The 22,383-nt window shown below is 40.5% G+C and overlaps 3 protein-coding genes across 5 annotated transcripts in view; all 3 read right to left on the bottom strand.

Annotated features, from left to right (window-relative positions):
* Positions 1-3,872, bottom strand: part of vps13a (vacuolar protein sorting 13 homolog A) — a 35,328-nt gene extending 31,456 nt beyond the window's left edge. For all 3 annotated transcript variants that reach the window (XM_084358958.1, XM_084358959.1, XM_084358960.1), the window contains exons 1-9: positions 3,712-3,872; positions 3,008-3,051; positions 2,861-2,903; positions 2,670-2,765; positions 2,118-2,219; positions 911-1,020; positions 745-804; positions 547-606; positions 154-234 (exon numbers count right to left, since the gene is read on the bottom strand). In XM_084358958.1, the coding sequence (XP_084215084.1) occupies positions 154-234; positions 547-606; positions 745-804; positions 911-1,020; positions 2,118-2,219; positions 2,670-2,765; positions 2,861-2,903; positions 3,008-3,051; positions 3,712-3,811 (696 nt within the window). In that variant the 5' untranslated portion in view covers positions 3,812-3,872. The remainder of the gene's footprint in view (positions 1-153; positions 235-546; positions 607-744; positions 805-910; positions 1,021-2,117; positions 2,220-2,669; positions 2,766-2,860; positions 2,904-3,007; positions 3,052-3,711) is intronic.
* A 429-nt stretch (positions 3,873-4,301) lies between these two features.
* On the bottom strand, positions 4,302-6,498 carry LOC311261111 (C2 calcium-dependent domain-containing protein 4C). The gene has a single exon (XM_084359505.1). It carries the CDS (start codon positions 6,436-6,438, stop codon positions 5,173-5,175), a length of 1,266 nt encoding a protein of 421 aa, XP_084215631.1. The 5' UTR covers positions 6,439-6,498; the 3' UTR covers positions 4,302-5,172.
* Positions 6,499-16,730: 10,232 nt separating this feature from the next.
* On the bottom strand, positions 16,731-17,690 carry foxb2 (forkhead box B2; the record flags this gene model as incomplete). The annotated part of the gene is made up of 1 exon (XM_084359740.1): positions 16,731-17,690. One exon carries the CDS (start codon positions 17,688-17,690, stop codon positions 16,731-16,733), a length of 960 nt encoding a protein of 319 aa, XP_084215866.1.
* Between the last annotated feature and the right edge of the window lie 4,693 nt (positions 17,691-22,383).

The raw sequence follows: 22,383 nt of genomic DNA, 5'->3' as shown, positions 1-22,383 counted from the left end.
TCATCAAAAGAAACTGTTCTGTGTTGTCACAGTAATGACACTGTGTCTTAAAAAAAAAGCAGAATAAGACAATCATAAGTCAATGGCATGGCTAAATCCAGGCTGGGGGAGAGTGGAGACAAGGTGCAAAACACTAATTATAGGGTGACTCACCAAAGCCTCATCTGCACTGTGATTGGAGAAAAGTATTGAGTTGACATTCCAGTAGGCAAACAAGCTGTCTAGTTGAACCAACTGAGAGGAAGGAAAAACAGAAAGCAATTAGAGAAGTGCAGAGCTGAGACAGCTGAGACGAAACACAGCTGACAGTGTTCAATGATTTCTTAAGTTTGGATCATGGCCCAAAGAAATAAAATTGGTTTCTAAGAACCAAAAGTTTTCAAAAAGTTAATTTAACTTTCAATTAACTTGAAGGGACAAATTATTCAAAAGCAATGGCAATAGTAGTAGTGTCACAAAGTATACATTTTATATTTGCTGTACAATATAAATTTAAAGGCTTCAACTAAAGCTGCTGCTAACAGACTGAATTATTTAATTTCTCACCTTGAAGAAAAGCCTGGAATTCTCATCCAAAATACTGGGATTCCAGTTCTCATCAGATGTCTGAAAGGTCAAACAAGCAGTGAGGTACGGGTGCCTCGCTGAGATTACTTTAAATTTTTACACTTTTACAATTTTATGGAAGTGACGCATTAATTATTAATTAAGAACACATTGATTGCTGAATGTTACGTAGGATACCTGAAGGCTGAGATTTTTCAGTGACACTCCAAAAGACAAAGGACAGTGTGGATTAGTGACCTGTGGAAAGCACACGAGAGAAAAACAGCTAAGTTGTCTCTTTCTGCCTACTTTACAAACACAAATTTGAGTTACATCACCAAAGTAACTCAGCTTGAATACTTACATCATCTTCATAGCGTACGTGGATGTTGGAGATCTTGACCTGCACGTTTTTGATGACCTGAGTGACAAGCTTCTCCACAAACGTGTCCTGCTTTTCCAGACTAGGGTTCTCTGTCAAACACAACAAATATGAAAAGACCAGAGAGACCAGATCTGGGCCTGCAGCTTTCTTGAAGCTTTGCTTCAGGGAACAAAGATTTGACCTGTTGTTGCTCCCTGATAACAACTGGCTGTCCTTCCACATACGCCTACTTTCATTAACTTACAGCATATTATGTTCTAATTTGTTTTAACAGTTGTCTCTAGTTTATCACTGCTGTCACTGCTCTTCCTCACTTCCCCAGTAACACATGCAACACTTGCTCATTCCATCAACAGCTCGCGGTTGATCATGACTGTAAATTGCCATTTACTAGAAGAATAGACTTGATTACATATTCATGTCTGATAAACTACACCATTGTCAGTAGGAAAATCAAGATTTGTCGAGAAACATTTAAATCTTTCTTATTTCAAGATGTAAATTTTAGCTTGAACGGACTGTTGGACTCTGTTGGTCCTACAACGCAGCGTGAGTACTGCACCAACATGCTGCTGCATTGTTGATGCTGACATATCAACTGTAAGTCCTATCAGACAGACTCATTTGAATTTGTTCTCTCAATATTTGAATGCTTTGAATGTAGTCTTTATACTTATACAGTAAAACGCATTTAGACACGTTCATGAGTCCAATATTAAGGAACATAGATATTTGTATTGCGAATATCTATGGTGAATGACGTATTCTGATAAAAAAATATGAAGACAGTTACTGGTGTTCAAACAGTTATTTCAGAGTAGAAGATACGTAATGTGACCAAGAGGCTCACTCAGAACATGTCCGCAGTGCTAAACCACAGATAATAAAGTGTTAAAACTGCTGTCTTCTCCAAAAACAACACAGGAACTCAAAACCACACAAGCCATAACCACATGGCTTCAAATCTCTGTTCTTGCTACTTTGCTGCATCTACTCCACACAACCATGGTTTTCTTGCTCCTTTTTAACCTCTTCACATGTTCTCCTACAGCTTGGCTAACAATCTCTCTGAAACCTGTTGAAAAGGTTAAAAAAATACTTGATGTTCTGCAGTTATATACACATAATATTTGCTGAACTTACAGCGTTACACACAGTCCCCTTAAAATCACAGCTGAACTCTGACCTTGCTCGGCAGCCTTCAGCTTCGTCTCTTCTATCCGCTGTAGTTCCCGCTGACGAGCCTCCTGTAGCTGCTTCTCCTCCTTTTCTGAATCATACTTTATACCTGGAAAGAGTGGAGCCAGTAAAAAAAAGATATTAGTTGTCTGCAGATCTCTCAATACAATGAAATAGGGAGAGGGTTAAGCTTGAGCTTCCTGTTCATCTAGACAAGTACATTAGGGTCATGAATAAGTGAGAGACCTTCTCCGTCTGACTACTGTGCTACACTGTCTTGTGTCTGTTAATCTTAAGGGCTATTCTTTAGACTAGATTTGATATTACTGATACCGAAAATGCTTTGGCTAATGCTAAATTAAAAATCCACTTAAAAAATGTTCACATGAAATGAGGAGTCTAAATATTTTTACACTGACATGCAGCAGGTTAATATCCTTCGAGCACTGGATATGTCTACTGAAATGGTGTGAATTGACAATATACACTATAATCTCTATGAGTACCTGAGTGTCATCATTTTTTTATGCATTTAGCTGGACATGGATGATGATCTTACTTGCTGTGGGGACTATGAGCAGATAGACACCATCCAGTGTTGCCTCCACTGACTGAGTGTAGAGGTTCTTCCAAGGAATCTTTAGCTCCAGCCGTCCTATGAACAGAGACACAAAGAGAATACATTCTTCTGTAAGGTAAATATATAAATAAAGGAATGGTGGCGTATGGGAACAGTGACTACAATCTCACCTATATGGCCGGCTCTCACTTTAAAGGGAATGTCAAGTTGACTCTGCAATAAAAGAATAGCAGATCATTGTACCACAAATCCATCATGAATAGTCGTATGCACTGACAGACTAGTCTTGCTTCGATATGCAGTTATTTGCCACTTACCAAGGCATTTTCCTTTATTTCAAGATTTGTTAGAACAGCATCACCTGTGGAGACAGAAACCCTTGTTGTTACTATGTACATTCTGATAAACCAGATAGATCAGCATTGTGTCATGAGGCTCGTAAAAAGAGAAGGACTTTGGCCTTTGTCTGTTGACTTCATTTAACAAACTGGAAAATGGGGCACTTATATTATTAAAGCCAGTCATGACACGTTTGGTTTCACTCTGAGATTTAGTTAGTTAACAATAGTTGTAACAAGTTGGTACATGCTTAGCATTAGCTTTGAAAGCTCTCTTCTAATACTCTTATTCTGCAGGATAGTGTGCAGGCATGTGAGTGTCAGACTGTCTGGTCGAGCTTGTAAAAAAGGTTTAATTATGAGACCAAGTGGCGAGTCATAACCTGGTTGTGTGAAAGGGTGTGACCCCGAACTGAAACTCCTTGCAATAGCAAATAAGGTTGGTCAACACCAGGCACTTGCAGCAGAGGCAAACAATGCTGATTGATCTATCCATAAAATTGCACCTGGCTGCACTATCCTGCTAACACTGGACAGCTTAAGTCGATTTTGGGACACATAAATTGACACTGACAGCTGAGGCAGCCTGACACACACGACTGGTGGCTAACGTCTCTTAGCATTAGCTAGCTAGCTTAGCGAGCGAGCTAGTCCACTAAAATGACAAACACAAGTTCAGTTACCTCCCCATATTCCGAGCTTTAGCTGGGAGCTGTCAAGGTTGACAACGTAGTCCCCTAAAAATCGGTTGAGGACATCCACCACCACGCTTTCGAAGACCATTTTGGCGTTTCTTTCATCTATCTGTCACCATGTTTACATTCTGAGGGCTCGCTTGCCTCAACGTCTGATTAGGACGTCGTGCGGTGGGCGGAGCGTTGACGTCATGACGTACCTGCATGCAACCATGCTGCAACACGGGAGTTTGAGGTAAGTAAATTCTGAAATACACCGATTTATGGACATATTTGATTCATAACTGATAACATTGTGGCCACACTTTCTCCACAAATACAAAATCTTTATTATAGTGGCTCATTAATGAAACCAAACAGTACAGTGACGCGATTTACAAACTATGAAAGCAGTTAAATTGAACAAAATGTGCTCTTATTTTCATGTTTTAGGAGAAAAGGGCCTACTATAAGTTAGCTTTTCTAAGGGGAGACAAGAAAAAGGAACATAGCTGCTATATATTAGTTGAAACATCATTTTTGCGGTGTGCCAAGCAGGACAGAGCCAGTGATTTCAAAATTTAGATTGAGATCAAACATATTTCTATATTTTGTAGAACATTTTAGCAAGCAAGCCAATAAAGTTGGATTGATTGTGTTTGATAGTATCTGGACTAACTCAATGAAAAAGTTGCAGATGCAACCCCTTCGTCAAAGTCAGGAAGTGTTGAATATTAACACCACATAAGCAGCCTTTGTCATGAATTCAATTGCTTTTGACAAACCTTTATGACAGTATAGAAACCATTATTATAAAAGCATTACAGAGAACTGACACAGCATGACTTCATCATACCAAAACAGAATTACAGAAAGAAAAGATTCCCCAAAGTAAGTTAATCTTTTATGGTCTTTAAAAATAAAATAAATATTGAGCAGCTTTAAAAACAGACAGAAAAATATAGTAAAAATACACATGCTCCTCTGCCTATTCATTGTATGACAAAATACAACTACTTATCTTTAATTTGACTTGCAGATTTATAATTGCCATCCAACTAATGCTTATCGATTAACTCCCAGTATTTATAAACCATTTACAAAGTATTATAAACATCAATTACAACAAACAAGTGCTTAGTAAATGGTTTGTAAAGCATTTCATTGTGTCAACAGTGAAACAACTATTAACTAAAGTTTAATTTACTGTAGATTTACCATCTATTGGTGATGGTTATTTTAAAGTGTTACCCTACAATTGCATACTTTTTACATCATATTGTAATACTGTTGCTAATTTCTTAGTAATCTTACCATCTGGGAAAATCCCATAGTGGCTACCAAGTGCACATTTAGCCTACACAAACTATACTTTTTATTATGTCCCACTCCTCAACTCTTTTCTTGTACACATTGTAATAGTTATCACATCTCATGTGCTGTCTTTCCTTCCAGATTACACAAAATGAGTTACTCTTCTACTGTTTTTGTAAGAGGGAGTAACTGAAGCAGTGGTTTGGTGATCGCTCCAATGATTGTCCCTCTCCTCAATGTTCCAGCTGCAGGTTTATCCACCACTTTTAACCTGAGCTGCAGCTCCAGCAGATCCTCTCTACTGAGCTCTGTGAAGAAGAAATCTTCATTGAACACGGGGCTGTGGCTGTTCCTGACGGTGGTGCTCTGCTGCTGCTGTAGCTTCCCGGGGGTCAGACACAGGCTCACTGCACAGTTCAGGGATCGTCGCTCAGTGTCATCCAAAAGGCCTTCCACGGACACCACGCGGACTTTGACTGTGAAAATGGGTGAGAACGTGTTGGTGGAGAAGGTGGTGTGCTCAGCTAAGAGGTGCACCTTACCACGGCCCTGCAGAGGGAGGATGTGCTCACGCTGTCTCTCCTGGCACTGCAGAACGTCCAGTTGGAAGAGGACAGTTGGGGCTAAGGTGAGTGAGCTTGCCTCTAAGCTGGGGGGGCAGCTGGGAGAGGTTGTTAAACTTAAACCCCCCCTCTTCCACATGCCTCTGCTCTCCCTGCTGTCAATTAATGAGGGACAGGATGTTGCTCCTTTCAGACGGCGAGTGCCCGATGGGATGTAGGGTGAGGATTTAGCCCCATCTGGGGAACTGAGGGTAGAGGAGTCACTGGAGGAAGCTGTTTCAGTTTCTGTACTTCCTGTCTCTGACAGGCTCCTGGATAAAAACAGAGGGAGAAACCCAGATAAAGTTTTCTTGGGTGGGTTTGTCTCCTTTGCCAGCCTGGGGGCGGCAGCACGATTGTTTCTATCAAACATGTAAACAGGGCACTTTGAGTGGAACAAAGACTCTTTCCTACGCGTGTTGGGGCTCTCATATATCCCTGCCAGGCCATATCCTTCTGCAGAGAATGGCAGAGGTTTTTGTGTAGCCTTCAGAGCCATTGATGCATCGCCAGTCTTCATCCTCAAATCCTTCACATCCTTTACATCCTTCGCCTTTACATGTGTAGTGTTTGAAATAAGGCGGCTATTGGCTACCTGGTTTTGGCTGTGCGGGTTAAGTTCTGCCGTCTCAGTTTCCAGCAGAGGGCTTCTCCTGCAAAGCCGAGGGGGCAGGCAGAACTCTGGGATGTTGTCTGGGGTGAGGATGTTGTTGTGCAGATTGTGAGAGACACTGACATCCTCCTCACTCTTTCCCACGTAACGGCTCAGCTCAAGAGGAATGCTCTCCATGCTCTCTCTGATCTTCCCGAAGACCCACATAGTTGTCTCCAGATGATTTAATATGATGCGAGTGTAAAGTCTTTGCACACAAATCCAAAGCTTTTTTTCCTTTTTGCAACAAGAATAGAAAATATAATTCAGCAATGTATGAAAGACAACACACATTTTAAAGTTTTTTTTTCAATAGATGAATTACAAATATTTTCTTCTCACCTGCTGAGGTCTTGATGCGTCCAGCACCGAAGAAAGATCTGTGACGGATGATGTGCCGCTGACAGATTTTAAAGGTGAGCGTGTGGCTCTGCGTCACTGGTCTGCTGCCCCCACCTGCGTCACAAAACAGGCTGTGCACTTACATACACACACAACAGGAACACACACATCAGACACAGTGCATTGAATCACCCGGTGTCTGTTGGAGACTGGGTGGGTGTTAATCAGAAACGGTGTGCATTTAGCCGTGCTACGAGGATGTGATGTCAGCTTTTCACCATCATCACTTAACTCTGCAACGTATTAAATGTGATGCTGTAAATCCCAAAGCACACATACAATTTTATCCTGAGTTTTAATATTTCTAATACACCACGTGATGATGTGTGACCCTACATTCTCAGAAACAGTCAAACCAAGTAAAGACAACTTTATTTCTAAGACTAAACTAAACTTTATGATAACAAAGTGTTCAATATTAAATTTAGATTCAAACAAATAACGTGTGTGTTGTTGTGGTCATGATGACAAGAGTATAATCTGCTTTTGAAAGAGCTGACCTCTTGTTCAAAGGCATTTCAAAGAGAGAAGCACCCCAGGTGACGGACAGCACCCACAACCTTAAAGCCAGCTCCACCACCGCCGTCACCGCTGACCTTTAAACAGCTTGACTTCCGGACACACAACTGACGCTTATAACAGTCAAAATGTGAGTGGATGCTGATAAACACGTCACTTTCTAAAAATGTTAAATTAATTTCATGTAATCTACGACATATTTTGCATTAATCATCTCCATGAGACTTAAAGTTTGCAAAGTTAGTTCAAAAAGCCTCTTTGTTATTATTTCGGACGCAACAGAAGTTGTGGCCGCTGTACTTCGTGCCAGAATTGTTGGCTTAGATAACGTACAGCATCCATTAGTTTGACTGCCTTTATTGATTTTAATTCACTTGTAACAGTTAATGCAAACCTAATACATGAATTACTGAACACAGAGTGTATTCTCTAATTGCAGAACGAATTCATCCTCCTCAGTCATTAGGACATTTCAATAGTGCAAATGATCCAGTTTCTGTCTTTTTATTGGCACTGATGGAATTCATTATGGAGTCCCACATATTAAAATCAAATATTATAAATTGAATACACATTTGACTCGTTCCCTCACCCTCTCTGCCATTATCCTCTGCTAAAATCTAAACTTTGAAAGGACTTTAATTCTGATTATTAATGTTAATAGTTAGTACCAAATTTATTCTGTGGTTTCCGTACTATCTGAGCTTTGATGTAGGTCATATTCACTTTCTGGACTCCACATGCCCCTTTTGAAATGTATCAACTAATCTATAAGATGGTGTTATTTCTATCTAAGACCGCCAGTTATCCAAAGTTGTTGGTTTGACTTTCTCTAACCCTCATTCTGTGAAAGAAAGTCCTTCGACCACAAGAGGGCGTTCATGGTTTAGATTTACTGTTGGGCGAGCTCAAACCTCCGTCTGTCTCAGTTAAGACAAAAGATGGATATTTAGGATATTTTTGTGTAACATTATTAATTTTATTGTAATTATAACATCGGTAAAATGATGACAAATTAAATGGTAATCAGAGGGTTTGTCAAATTAGTTTAAAGTCCGCACAGATGAGAACACCTTCACTGAAGACACCTGTCCCTCGCTTCATTATTATGATACTCTTATTATTGTAATTAAACAGTAAGTGTGAAATAACATCCCCATCTGTGTGCCAGCCTGCTTGCATGCAGTGTGTGTGTGCGTGCGTGTGTGCTTGTGTGTGTGACAAAGAATGAATATGAAGATGATGAATACATTCGGGAGGAGTCAGGGGCCTCAGGAGCACCCAGGGGTCAGGAGGCTTTTTGTGGAAGTGAAGATCGACTTTATTACACCAATAAAAACCCAGAGTGCTCTCTGTAATGGAGAGATAAATGATTGGGAGTCAGAGGAGGACCTTGCCTTTAACCGCTGTCACAGCTGCAATTAGCGCTAACGAGAGAACAGTGCATTGTTGCCAAATGTTCTACCACTGTCAAGTGCATTAGTGTTAAAACCTTTTTGTTCTGGAGCTCTGTAAAATGATAGTTTATTGTTTTTATTTTGTGGGCTTTTTTTTGGTAATTCATTGTGCGGAGTACTATGTTAACTCATCAACCAAACTGCTCTCGTCAGATACAGACTTTGTCTTTTGTTCAGCCTAACTTGTGCAGACTTTTTTAGGACTCAGACTCAGAACCTTAGAACAGCGGTGTCTTCTGCACAATAACTTCCATCTTCTATGCTTCTCATTCACATGCACCAAAAGCCTTAACCAAAACACTTTGATGCAACATGAGAACGTTATTCAAACCCAGATTTAAAATCTATCACTCTACCACTCTTTATTAAAATGAGCAGGTCAACTGACTTGTGGTTGTTGCTTATGTCATCTGAGACTTATACAAATGAAAACGCAAAGCAAAACATTCACTTTGCTTAAAACCACACTTCGACCCCTGAGTTTGTGTACATTACAACTGATGCATTACATCTATCTCCTCTCCGCAAGCTGTAACCTCATCCCCCCAGCCTCCTGCCCAGGGCTAAGAGTGACCTTTTAGCCTTCCTTCATCATAAGAAGTTACAAAAGAGACTTCAAACTTGTTCAGTAAGAGGAATTACTCCAGAGTGTTCAACGTAGTGGATGAGACAGGAAGGACCTGCGGTGGCTCATGATCACAGATCAGTCAAACAAGTCTTTGAGTTAGTTTTTGTTTAAACCATCTCTAGCTCCAATTTCAAAGACTCAGTCAGTTTCATGCTCTCAGTTAGTTTGCCGTTTGAAACTCTCCTGATGATTTATTCAGTAATATTTTTGTGAGTTGTGTGTGAAGCCATATACTTACAGTAATAAAGGTACAATCAAATAATCAGGCATCATGTATAATTAACATAAAATTAGCATACCTACTGTAGTGCATACATTTCTGCACATTATAATCTGAGACCTGCATTAATTATGCTAGTACATAACATAATGTGTATTTAAACTGATTTAATTGTTTGGTTGTATCAATTGAAAAGACCAAAATGAATATAGTACAATTAAAAGTAAGTTTGGATTATGTTTTGCCAGTCTTGTAAAAAGTACCCAAAAGGCATACTTGAGTAAAAATAAAGATATCGTGGTAAAATATTACTGTGTTAAAAGTTAAAGTCACCCATTCGTACTTAAAGTAACTGAGATTAAATGTAGTTAAGTATCAAAAGTACAAGTAAAAGTAAATTCTACATGTATTTACATGTACTGTATGTATACTGTATAACATGGGCCTGCACGTCCTCGGCTCTGATGCAGCATGTAATCTGCAAAGTAACAAGTAGCCAAAGTTACCAAATGGATGTAGTGGAGTAAAAAGTATAATATTTGAAAGTAGAAAGTAGCAGTAGTTTGAGTAAATGTACTTACATTACATTGTGCCTATTTTCACACTGTGCCTTGATGTAACCAAACAGGTCCTGCCTATATCCAAGGCAGTTTTAGTAAACCAAACCTTTGTTATAAGTTTTCCAATGTATCACTGCCAATTATTATGTTTTGACATTGTGAAGCGTGATTTAAAATTCCATGTACAAACTCCGATCAGGAGAAGAGCTGATGATACACTTTGTTAATTTCCATTTCACTTTAATCTCTATTATTGAGGATTCAAATAAGCCTATATGGGCACTCATTCCCTGGAAAAGCACTTAACCTCTTATGAAATTGCCGAAGTTTTGTGGCCAGAGAACTTCTTGGTCTGAGGTCCTGAGAGAAAGTGAGAAAGTGGGGAAGTTGGAGAGGAGAAACGATGGGAAGGAAGCCAGAATGGCTGCACCGTTGACCTGTTTTGAATTGATAGTAAAATGTAATAATGGCTAATAAGGTGTAATAATTTGGGCCAATAAAGATAGATGGCAGATTGAAGATGATATGAGCTGCGTCAGAAGACCTTACTTCGAGGACGGTGCAGAGACAATACACTTCAGCCAGAGGGGGCAGATAAAATTTGACCCCAGATCAGTGAATCAGTGTCCAATTATTAAGGAGAGCGAGAGGGAGGGAGAGAGACTGGAGGCAGAAATGGGTGATGGAGCGTAGGGGGAGAAGGGAGACCGTTTTGAAGATTAGGTGGAAAAGAGTGGAACAAAATAGGTGAATAAAGATAAGAATGATGGTTACCTCCTCTGTGGTCGAGAGGATCTGGTGAACTGCTTTTTTAAGACACAACAGAGTCAGAGAAGAAGGAAAAAGTGAAAGCAGAGAAAGAGAATAGGGTAGATTATGGAGGAAAGACAGAGAAGAAGAGTTATAGTAATGTTCAGTGGTCCACAGTGACCTGTCGTTAGGACTCTCTCCCCTGACAGCTTCTTTCTGTCTCCAGGCCTGATGCCAATATGCTAATTCCCCTCAGATGGCCTTTTCATTGGCTGGTGCTGACTCCCGTCGACACGTGCCAGATGACTTTCCCCCTCGTCCCACTATTAAAGACCACGACCGTGACTATGGCAAGGCGACCATTACCAAGATAAGAGCAGATGTAGCCTTATGCCGGCTGCCTGCTTGCACTGAATCACATATAATGTTACAGTAAGTTAGTCCGTGTATCAGACCTGCAGCTGACCGCAGTGAGTCAGGCCATGGTAGGGAAGATCAAGAGATTTTTGCACAGTTGTTTAACAGATATAAAAACTTCAAAATCCAAATCCATTTAAAATTTTAATAACTTATTGACAATTTTAAGCAGCTACAATGAACTTTGATTTTTTTTATCCTGGAGGCCCCTGTGGACAAAAGCAAAAGAAGTCCAGCCCCTTCTGGTCTGGTCCATGAGACTTTATTTCGGGACGAAGATGTACAGTAGTCCATCGCTTGGGACAAGTCATTTTTGATCCTGTTTGAATTGTGCCTTGAATCACACATATGATGTTTGTCAATTTAAAAGATCATTTTGCAAGTCAAGCTGCAGTTATGCTGAAGGAGAGTCATTTCTGTGAGCTAGTTAATATCCAGGACCAGCTCTACAAGGCTTTGGTTATGGGTTTTGGTGTCGAGAGCGCTTACGCGACTTTTGGTTGTTTAATTACGTACTTTCTTATTGTCTTATACTTCAATAGTTTTATGACCAATTGCTACTTTCTGAAGTTGAAGGATGATCTTCTCAGATTTCATTAGGAGGTCAGCAGTCATCTTGTAATCTGTGACAAATCTGGAGCAGGAAGAAACCTCTTAAGAATATTACATTTTCATTAGTTCTGTAAGAGGGCATGAAGCTCCAATGACCTTGTACAGCTGCGCATCTCTCACACAATGTCATTTCAACAGGAGACATTTCTTTCTTTCTTTCTTTCTTTCTTTCTTTCTTTCTTTCTTCCCTCATTGGTGTTCGCTGTCTTATCTCACTCATACTTCGTTTTCATTTCTCATGATTGCTGTCAGAAAATTGTGGCGGCCTGAGCTAATTTCCAGCAGGGAGAGTTTTTCAAATTTATTCTGATTCTGCAAATTATAAATCAATTTGATGCATATCAACTTTTAATAATGAGACTCTTACAAAGTCCATATAGACAGATTTCTGTCCTCTTTTAAAATGATTTAACAAAGTTAATAGTTGCTCTGATGTAGATTCATGCTCCCATTTATTGTTGAAATGGCTCCGCTCATATTTTTAATTATCACTCAAGCTGTGACTGAAGAAGGAATCCTTGAATGACAATTATAGGTTTATAAAAATGAAGACAAATTTCTGTTTTACTCAAGTACTAATGTTGCCGGCGTTAGCTGCTGTCTGGAACAAAGAATAATATTTAAGGTTGTTCGCGTCCGTGAGTGTGTATGTATGCCAGTGTGCTTGACTTAGTGCGAACAGCAGATCAGATCAATGAATTAAGCTGCTCATTATGATGGCCTGCTCTTGCTGGTCATTAAGAAAAATGCATGTAGAATTTGCCACCCATGCCCCTATGAAGTGTGTGTAATTACCACTAATGTATCATCGTCTATTCAAGAGCGTAACGTTTCGTTTCTGAGGGCTGACAGTGGAACACCTCTGACCCAAATGTTTTATTCATTCATAAGACACCTATTATTCATTTTAAACTCATATTTCAGATGATGAACAGTTTTTCCATGAATACATATTAATATCCTGTACACTTCTATCAGTGCGCCCAGTTCTTCATATGGTTTAATATTATATTTGTGTTATTTTAAATGAAATATCATTATATCACTTTCAGCTCTCTTAAACCGGGGATTGTTGTAATGGATGCATGAGAAGGGGTCAGCTTGTTTCAAAACCAACGAATAAACAGATCAGGTTAGAGTTACTGAACATTTTCCTCGTCATAAGTCATCAATGTTTTCAGTATTATTTATCAGTTGTATTGAATATGGTATGGAAAGTCTTTGTGACCAAACATAACTCATTTTTAACCACATTTTAAACGCCTTTGCCTTTGGGAGCATTGTTGTGTTGCACTAGAGCACATAGCTGCTTACTGATGTTAAAAGTATTTTTTTTTAAAAAGTCTCCAGGCTTACGGTGTAACATTTTATTTGGAGAAGAGTCACCAAATCGTCCGATAACTGGATTCTATTTTTTGTATTTTCTAATTAGTTAAATTAAACTTGTAAAATTGTTTTTTTAAGAAGTAGACTGTAGACAGTGCAACTGTTTTTGAGCAGTCAAACAGAAGATTTGCAGTTTTCTGTGGTTTTAATTTTGGAGTAAGACTCATCGCTGAAACAACCCTCTACACTTGTGATTGTTTGGTTTATTTGCCGTAATTACTATAAGATGCTTTTACATCAGTTTGACGACATTCAGCTCCTGATTCAACTTAACCGCTGCAAAAACATTTAGGTACGCTGCATCCCGTCCAACTTACTGACTGCTTTTATCTTAAATTGAAGAGAAGCTTTTAGTGGGATGGCATATTCCCATCGAGTAGAGGAATTAATTCATTTAAAAAAAGAAATACCTTTGCGTTGTTTGTTTAAAAAACTCAAAAAGTTGTGTCAAATGTGCACGTCCGGGTGACACAAATAATTTACAAGTGTGGCTGTTTGTACTAAGATTTACATTCAATCCAGCTATTTGTAGAAATTGAACCTGCATACCAGCATGTCCAATGTAATTGCAATTCACGATATTATCCTGATAATCATCAAAATATTCTTAAAACTTTAAAGTGAAAACTAAAATTGAACTAAAACACACCTGGCTCACTTTAATCTTACTTTCTGGTTGGAAACAAATATTTTTATTGCATTGCAGATAGGACACATCTTTTCTTCACAATCAGAGGAATCTTAAATAAGTCATCATGAATCATAAGATCTCCCTGTGGAATAAATAAATGGTGGTAACTGCTTCTTCCTGTTGTTTTTTAGTTTTGAATCAAGTATTTACACACATCCAATGGAACTTGTTTTTGTGGGGGATACAATGTGCCTGCCTTCAGCCACAGCGACTGGCTTTGGCAATTTAAAATAAATCAGGAAACCAATATAGGACTGCACATCAGCGAGCTAGACATTTTATTCGAGTCATTCATGTGAGGATATTCACGATTATCCTGATATGGACCAATCAACACGATCAACTTATTGTGTTTTTTTTTTTTAATCATGATCTGTGATAAAATCTTTTATCGTCCCATCCCTATTGAAAGCATCTAACACTTGCTTCGCAGACGAGTAAAAATCATTCAACGTATGCTGTTAAATGCTTTGACACAACCAGCTCAGTGTCTGCCCTTATAAATATAAGCTGCACATACACCTCCTATTAGCCTGCGCAGTATAAACACATGTGCACATTAGGAGACCTCATGTGGTATTATGATTCCAGAGGCATCTAACTCCACTGTTGTGAGGACAGAGGATCATGGAGGGTAATAATGGCTGCATTATTACTCCTCTTATTGTGTCTTAATTAGTGGCATTTAATTATACACTAATGCAGTGAGGGCTATTAAAGACATTGAGGCCTGCTGATCAGGGAATTAAAGCAACGTGCGCACACACACACACACACACCCACAGGCACACACACACATACACACCTACAGGCAGAGGTACACACTTGTCACATAGACACTTTGGTCATGCCATTGAAATTGCAGTTGCCTTTAACTAGGAATCACAGACACCCTGCGGTGAAAGTGTGCGTAAAAATGCGTTTGTAGACAAGAGAAAGTAATAGATCAGAAGAAATAACCTTTGGACGCCTGGATGCAGTAGAGGAAAGAGTGTAGAGAGCGAGTAAAAAAATCAGCTAAACTAAAAATCAAATGAAGAAGATATAGAAAACAGAATGATAAAATATTACCATAAGGATGGGGAAGATGAAGATAAGGGCAATCACTATTATATGTATTCTGCTCGTTAGCAATGACACCCAAATAGGCTTTAATTCTTCACTCCCACGCCTCTCCTCCGCTGGTGCATCTCAATTATTTGTTCAGAGGCTGGTGTGACAATAGTGTCGGCTGTGGGAGCCTTTGGGATGCTAAATAGGGCACAGGAGGTTGAATATAAGTCATTTTCAGTGGGCTGGACCTGGCGCTTTGTGCTGCTGGAGAGGAGAAGCTTCAAAGCTACGAAACAAAAGAGAAAAACTTGATCCGATCGCCCTGCCCGCTTTTGAAGTTGTGAAGCTGCAGCCCAGAACGTCGGCTGCTCATATCCATCTTATGAAGACAGATCATAAACACACACCTCTCTCTCTCACACACACACACATACAGTATGCCCCAATCCAGATGTGATTCATGTCACATGTGCACATAATGGTCATTGATGGGCGATAATAGCATGAACTCAATGTAAATGTCTCTCCAAGCAAAGATTGGCTCAGGAAAGTTTGCTTTGAATAATTTCCCTTTCACATCTCTTGAATTTGGAGAAGGCACAAGTCACGTGGTGAGCTCGAGAGAGAACAATTTAAAACCATCCTGCTGAATTGTTTTATATTCAAAATACACTTCTTCACTCAGAGTTTTGTGTTCAAGAGGGGTTCTCAAATTTGGCTGAATTAGTGCAGAGTCCTAAATTTTTGGATTCAGTGAAAATGGCCAAACTGATGCATGATCACTGGATTCAGTATTACTGTACAGTTACAGCCAAAATGTAATTTAAAAATAAAATCTTTGAATTAACCTTCTCAATTAAAGTGCAGGTGTAACATGAGGGAAATCAACTAAGTCAAATTATGCAATTCATAGAGCAACTGGTGGCAGTACGCACAGTAACCTGCGCTGTTATCATTTCCTGTTGGAGACGGATGTATGAGCACTTATTACAATATTTAATAACTGCGTGTAATTATTGCAAATGCTAAAAGCAGCATAATTGAATCATACAAATCAGATTGTATTTGCAATTATATGAGTTTTTGCGCCAATCTCCAGTTAATTTAATTCAAAATAACACCGCAGTCTGATGGAATTTATCTTGTTTTTTTCCCCTCAATTGTGATGTGCCAACAGTGAAAAACCCCGAATAACGTGTGGAGATTAAAACGAGTAAATAACTACAACAACAAATAAGATTCAGTCTTAAGTTCTTTATAAATATACTCAGATAAATAGTGTTATAATACAAGCATAACGTTTTCAATGCACCGATAAGTAACACACAAAAAAAAGTGCAACAGGCCTAATTAAACAACATGAAGGCCTATTTTGTCTTTAGCCGACAGGCCGGCCGTGGGTTCAAATAAAATAAATAGAGTAAGAGGAAAAATAGAAACAGAGTTGTTGGTTTGCATTTGGAAAAGAATTGTTTGTCTCCTAAATCAAAGCTTTCTTTGGGTTTAGCGTATCTACTTGTCTGATTGTATTTATCAGTGCCACATTACAGTATGTGGTAAATGCCCTCACAAATTGTGCAAATAAATTATGATTTCAATCAACATGGGTCTAATGAAAAATTCATCACACAGCAAAATGTTAACCTTACTTTTTAACAACTCTCCTACAGCTGCACTTAACGTAAACTATGCTGATTTATTTTATGCGATAACAGTGTCCTTCTTCTTGGTGTTACTTTTCAAAAATGACCCGCAATTTACCCGGTTAGGACAGCAGTAGAGCCGGGTGCAGAGGGTTGCCTTTCCCCTCTAGCAGATCACTTTTCTCCATCGCTGAGGCCGGTGAGCAGAGCTGGGTCGGGCCGGACTGCAGCCCCGTCAAACCGGGCACGGGACCCAGGGATGGGGTGGGTTTTATTGGCACGGGCACGGCGGGCAGGCTCTGCCCGTTGGCATTGTGGTACAGGCCTTTTGCTGACATGCTGAAGGGCGCGTACTCGGATGATGCGGGCACGGGCACGCCACCCATGGACTCCGACAGCATCCCGACGTGCGGCCACATGGAGTTGACCACGCTGCTGAGCTGCGGGGGCACCGGGTAACCCAGGTGGTGCATGACCGAGGTGAGGGGGAGCCCGCTGGCCATCACGCCCTTGTAGTCCCGTCCTATAATGTTCTCAATTGCGAACGGGTGTTTAAACCCGCCGGGCTGTGCGCAAGTGATGCCCCCGTAACCCTGAAAGTGAGGGAGCCGACCCACGGTGCTCGCCGGGCCTGCAGTGTGGTCGTGGTGGGCGGACGCCGTGCCCAGCTTGCTGCCCGGGTGGTGGTGGTGATGGTGAAAGTAATGCATCATCGGGGAGCTCTTGCAGGCCATGTGCTCAGCGCGCAGCACCTTGAAGCGCTTCCGTCTCCTCAGGAAGCTGCCATTCTCAAACATGTCACCGCAGTCCGGATGCAGAGCCCAGAAGCTGCCTTTTCCTGGCTGATCAGGCCGCCGAGGGATCTTGATGAAGCAGTCGTTGAAGGAGAGGTTGTGTCGCAGGGAATTCTGCCACCGTTGGGTATTCTCTCGATAATACGGAAACCGGTCCATGATGAACTTGTAAATGTCACTCAGAGGCAGCATCTTTTCGGTGGAGTTCTGGATAGCCATCGCTGTCAGGGATATGTAGGAGTATGGAGGCTTCTGGTCGCTGTAAGAGTTCTTCCCAGGACGAGGCATGACTGGTTACTGTTTTCTTGAAGTTTGAAATGTTAAATAAAAAAAAAGTCTTTAAAGTTCTATTTCAAATTCTGTATTTTAAGGAGCTAACTTGACGGTCTTCATATCAGTCTCCATCTGACGCATATGTTCCAAAGTTCTGAGCCATCAGTTTTGATCAGTTTGAAATTGATTAATAAATACAATTTAGCCTCAAGGCCCGTTGCTGTTGGGTAAGGTCCTTGAGAGGCTCCTGCATCCCAAGAGAGTTTCTTCTGAAGACTTTTCTCTGTCGGATTATGCTCTTGGCGCTGTGCGTAAAAGTCAGTCTCTGTGCGTAAAAGTTGAGAGGTCCCCTCAGTTTCCCCCTGTTACCGCGGCGTTTGAAGGATGCGAGGGGCCAGCCTGCTTCGCTGTCTGTCTGTGGTGTGTGTGCTCCTCTCCTCTTGTGCGATGCTCCCACTCGCCGAGCGTCGTTTTTGTAAGACCCCCGCAGGTCGCTGGCTCTGTTATCTATTATCCAGACACTTAGGGGACACGTCAGGGGAGAGCAGAGGGTTGCGTGTGTGTGTGTGTGTGTGTGTGTGTATGTATGTGTGTGTGAGAGAGAGAGAGAGAGAGAGAGAGAGAGAGAGAGAGAGATGGGGTAAAGAAATGAATAAAAATGAGGGGTGGGTGGTGCGTTTAACACGCGTTCGCTTCTAATCTCCTGTTTGCCAATCAAAGACTCCTGCGTAATGTGCGCAGGGACAGAAAATAACCCGAGTGACTGATTTTAACCACTAAACTGTATTTAAAGGGGGCCATTCTTCTAAATGTCTTTCAGCAAGTCGCTAAACAACCCCAGCAGCTCCCTGACCGTGACCTTTGACCTCCCCGGTCGAAAAATAAGCTCCATGCTGTAATGTTACGGTGTTGGATTTCTCCGTCGCTTTGCATATAAAGCTCGCGGTAAACATTTCCGAAAGCGCACTGCCTGTTTTTTAAAAAATCGAGATGTTGTTCAATGATGCTGAGATAACGTGATTGGAAACCATCCTGACAGAGAATGCGCGTTTGAAACGGCTTCTTAGCGAATTTCACTTGAGGAAATAAACAGTAAAGAATGGAATATATAGAGTGCAACCTCTTTGTTAAATCTGCTCGACTGCACTTTTAGACTTTGCAAACAATAAATCATGTCTTCCTTTGCGCACAATCATCAGCGCGCTACTCCTCTGCTTCTTAAACAGACGCGCGCACACACACACACACACACACACACACACACACACACACACACAATGGTAAAGAGAGGGAGAAAGAGAGGGAGGCACGGTTGTTGATTAATTGCTGAGAGGGGAGTCCGGCGGCTGTCTGTCTGTTCAAACACTCTCCGGTGAATCCTACAAGGATGTAAACAAACTTCATCCCCTGCTCTGAATTCTGTTCAGCGGAGAACAACAAAAGCTGCTCCCCTTCCCGTGTATTTTTTCTCCAGCCAGGTGTCATGACTGGGTCCTTGACGGCTCCTGTCTTCTCCGGTGCCCCGGTGGGCCCCCGAATACATTACAATAATTAAGCCTTCCGTGATTTAGCCTCCTAGGAGAGAAGTCCAACAATGTAATTAAGGGCAAGCTCGCTGTATTAGGTATGAATATTCAAAACTGTGTCAATTAATTAGCCGGTGTATCTCTCCCGTTATGTCTCAGTCCTTCAAGCCCACTCAAAAGGTCAACTGTGTCGACGGAGAGCATATTTTAAAGACATCATGTAATTGCAAGGAAATCACTTCTTTTAGTGCCACTTCGCTTGAAAAACAGTGAACAATTATATATATATAACCGCTGCTAAATAAAGACAGTCGTTGTTGTGCTTGTGTTTTCTTTTTTGTGTGTGTGTGTGTGTTTTCTTTGCGTAATTGTTTTCCTGGTGCCTGAAAAATGAGTTTTGAAACTCCGAGGCCCTCAGAGGCCAACACGGGTAAAAGCATCCTCTTTAAACGCCCGGGAAAGATCAATATTAAATCTGTTTTCACAAAGGGGGCCGTTAAATAGACACCGTGGCTGATCTGCATAACAAAATTAATTAGGTAGTCTACGACAGTCTTCGCCTGCACCCAACTCCTGGACAAATAACTAGTTGTAAAGCACACCTTCTGGGCATACGGAACATATGCTGGAATTATCCTTAATTGACTAATTACATAAATTACTCATTAAGTTTACAGCACATCAATTATAAAAGATGTATCAATTAATTTTGCATAAATTACAAGCGGCACGCTGCACGGAGAGGGCGGCGGAGGGAATGAGGGTCGCCAGGAGGGGGTCTAGTCTAAGGTGGAGCGTTTGTGTGTGTGTGTGTGTGCGCGCGCGCGCGCGCGCGTGTGTGAATGACGGTCGTCTGTTTGTTTCCTGTCTCTAATAATTATTTGTTCAGCTTAAGGGCAAAGATATTCTTTCTCTGTCTCCCATTCGCAAAGGGAAAGTGTGGGGGTAATGGCAATTATACTAATAATAATAATCTTAAAGACCTCTCTCCAAGTCATAAGGGGCGCATCGTCGCGGAGAGAGCCATTAAAATCAATTAGCGAGGCCTATTGTTTTCAATGGAAAATTAAACCAGTTTAGGACTGTTGTGCAGACGCTGTAAGCCTTACTTGTGTAATGGGAAATCATTCAGAGGCAAAATACGGCAGATCTTTCTGTTTTCCCATAAAAGAGCGAGCAGGCGGGAGCACTAATGGATCAAAGCTGCAGCGTGTCTGCCTGTTGCCTTCAAGAGTTTTCTCAGTCAGCTCAGGTAAAGCTGGATCATCATTATTCATCACAGCGGCAAACTTAGTAACACTGCTGCAGATGAAGCTCTCAGTCTTCTTCCCAAACTCTCTGACCCCAAAACTTCCAGAACAACAAAATGAATAAATGCTGTCACTGAGAACCTGGGATTGTTCCTTTATTTGGCCCAAAGCTAATGAAGACTTATATACACATAAACATCTGAATTTGTAACATCATTTTGAGCTAAGGTCGTAACATGTTGTTTGGAAATACTGTCTATGGGGTGGACAAAATAACATGAATCCAAATGGACAGACTGGCAGATTAAACAGATTTTACCACATTCAATATAAGTTTTAACTTTAAAGGGTTTGCAGTAGTGCTCAAAAAACAAACATTTGGTAATAACAGTTAAATGCTTTATAAAGCAGTTGTAAAGGTTTATAAACATCAGTTGCATCTTTATAATGGCCATCCAAATAATGTTTATAAATGAGCTACGTAGTATTTATTTACCATTTACAAAGTATTATCAACTTTAGTTGCAACTTTACAACAATGCAACAAAACAATTTATAAAGCATTTCATTGTTTGTTAACAGTGAAATAACTGTTAACTGAAGTTTAATGATCTATAAATTTACCATTTATTAATAGGGGTGTAAATTGCAAGTTTCTTCACGATACGATATTATATCGATTCTTTGGACAACGATACGATATTTACCGATATCAAAAAGTCTGCCACGATACGGTTTGATTAGGGGCCTGCGATTGGTATGAGACGATATCATATGCCCAATTAACACAATCAGTTAAACAGGCTTTGATAATTTTATTACTGAACTTTTCAGTGGAAATATTATTTTATCATTGGATCCACACATTTAAATGGAAAACAGTCTATTATTTTTAGTAAAAAGAAAGCACTGTTTAGAAAGGAGCTGCTACAGACGTGCCATGGGAATTTCAAAATAAAGGCGTATCTTAACGATGGCAATATGAGTCGATGTTTTCACTTTGCATCGATGCTCTTGGATCGTTGATCATTGAACCGATATATCGATCCGGATCGATGTATCGTTACACCCCTATTTATTAATGATGGTTATTATAAAGCTTTGCCAAAACCTTTGACCTGATTAACCTGTGGGTTAAAATGTGAATTGTCGAAGGCACATGCACCTCACTGGTGATAAAGAAACAGACTCATTTTTTTGTGATAAATTCGGCTCTCATTAAAAAATCACATTGATGCCAGTGCAGACTGATTAGACAGACAAGGCCTGAACAGCAACAGTATGCTTTATAAACTTGACCAAATATGACCATTAATCCTTCTCTTACACACACAGCTTTGCTATCTTTCTAATTTTCAGTGACTAAATTCAGAGGGACACTGAGGGGGCCTCTGAAGCTGCCTCTTCGTACCTTTCATGACCCACTAACTTGTGTGTATATCTTTCATATTGCTTGTGTTTTCACTGAAGACAGCCCAAACATTTTGAAAGGTTTCCTACTGAACTGAGCATCGCTCAGGTGACCTTCTCGCATGATGACATTCAAACTGAGGCCCTCTTATCTTTTGTCCACTTGTGAGCAGATTTCCTTGTTTAGTTTTCCTAATGTAAAAGTCCACATAGATGTGAGGTTTCGTCCACCCTCACCCTGCTTCCACAGGCTGTGAGGGCATTCTGAACCAAACTAGCCCTAATAATGCTGCAACAGACTCCAGCACAGTGACCAAACTGTGGTCGGTTCCTCCACATCAGCTGTCGTTACAGGCTGTCCGTTGCTGTCAGCTGCTTTATTCACAGCAGTCATTCATCAAGATGATAATGCGTACAGAAGTTCACCTCAAACCCTGAACTCTTTGTGTATTTTGCTACAACTATTGAAGATAAACTTGTCATTTCTAGATGTTCTTACTGTTTGGTTTTGTGTTTCTCCAA

The sequence above is a fragment of the Pagrus pagrus genome (assembly GCF_965226575.1).
Source record: "Pagrus pagrus genome assembly, chromosome: 8".
Lineage (NCBI taxonomy): Eukaryota > Metazoa > Chordata > Actinopteri > Spariformes > Sparidae > Pagrus > Pagrus pagrus.
The sequence above is the reverse complement of the archived record's forward strand: the minus strand, read 5'-3'. Positions and strand labels throughout refer to the sequence as shown.

Bases quoted from the DNA above. Each gene is read 5' to 3' on its own strand.
- LOC311261111 (XM_084359505.1), bottom strand. From the start codon at position 6,438: ATGTGGGTCTTCGGGAAGATCAGAGAGAGCATGGAGAGCATTCCTCTT.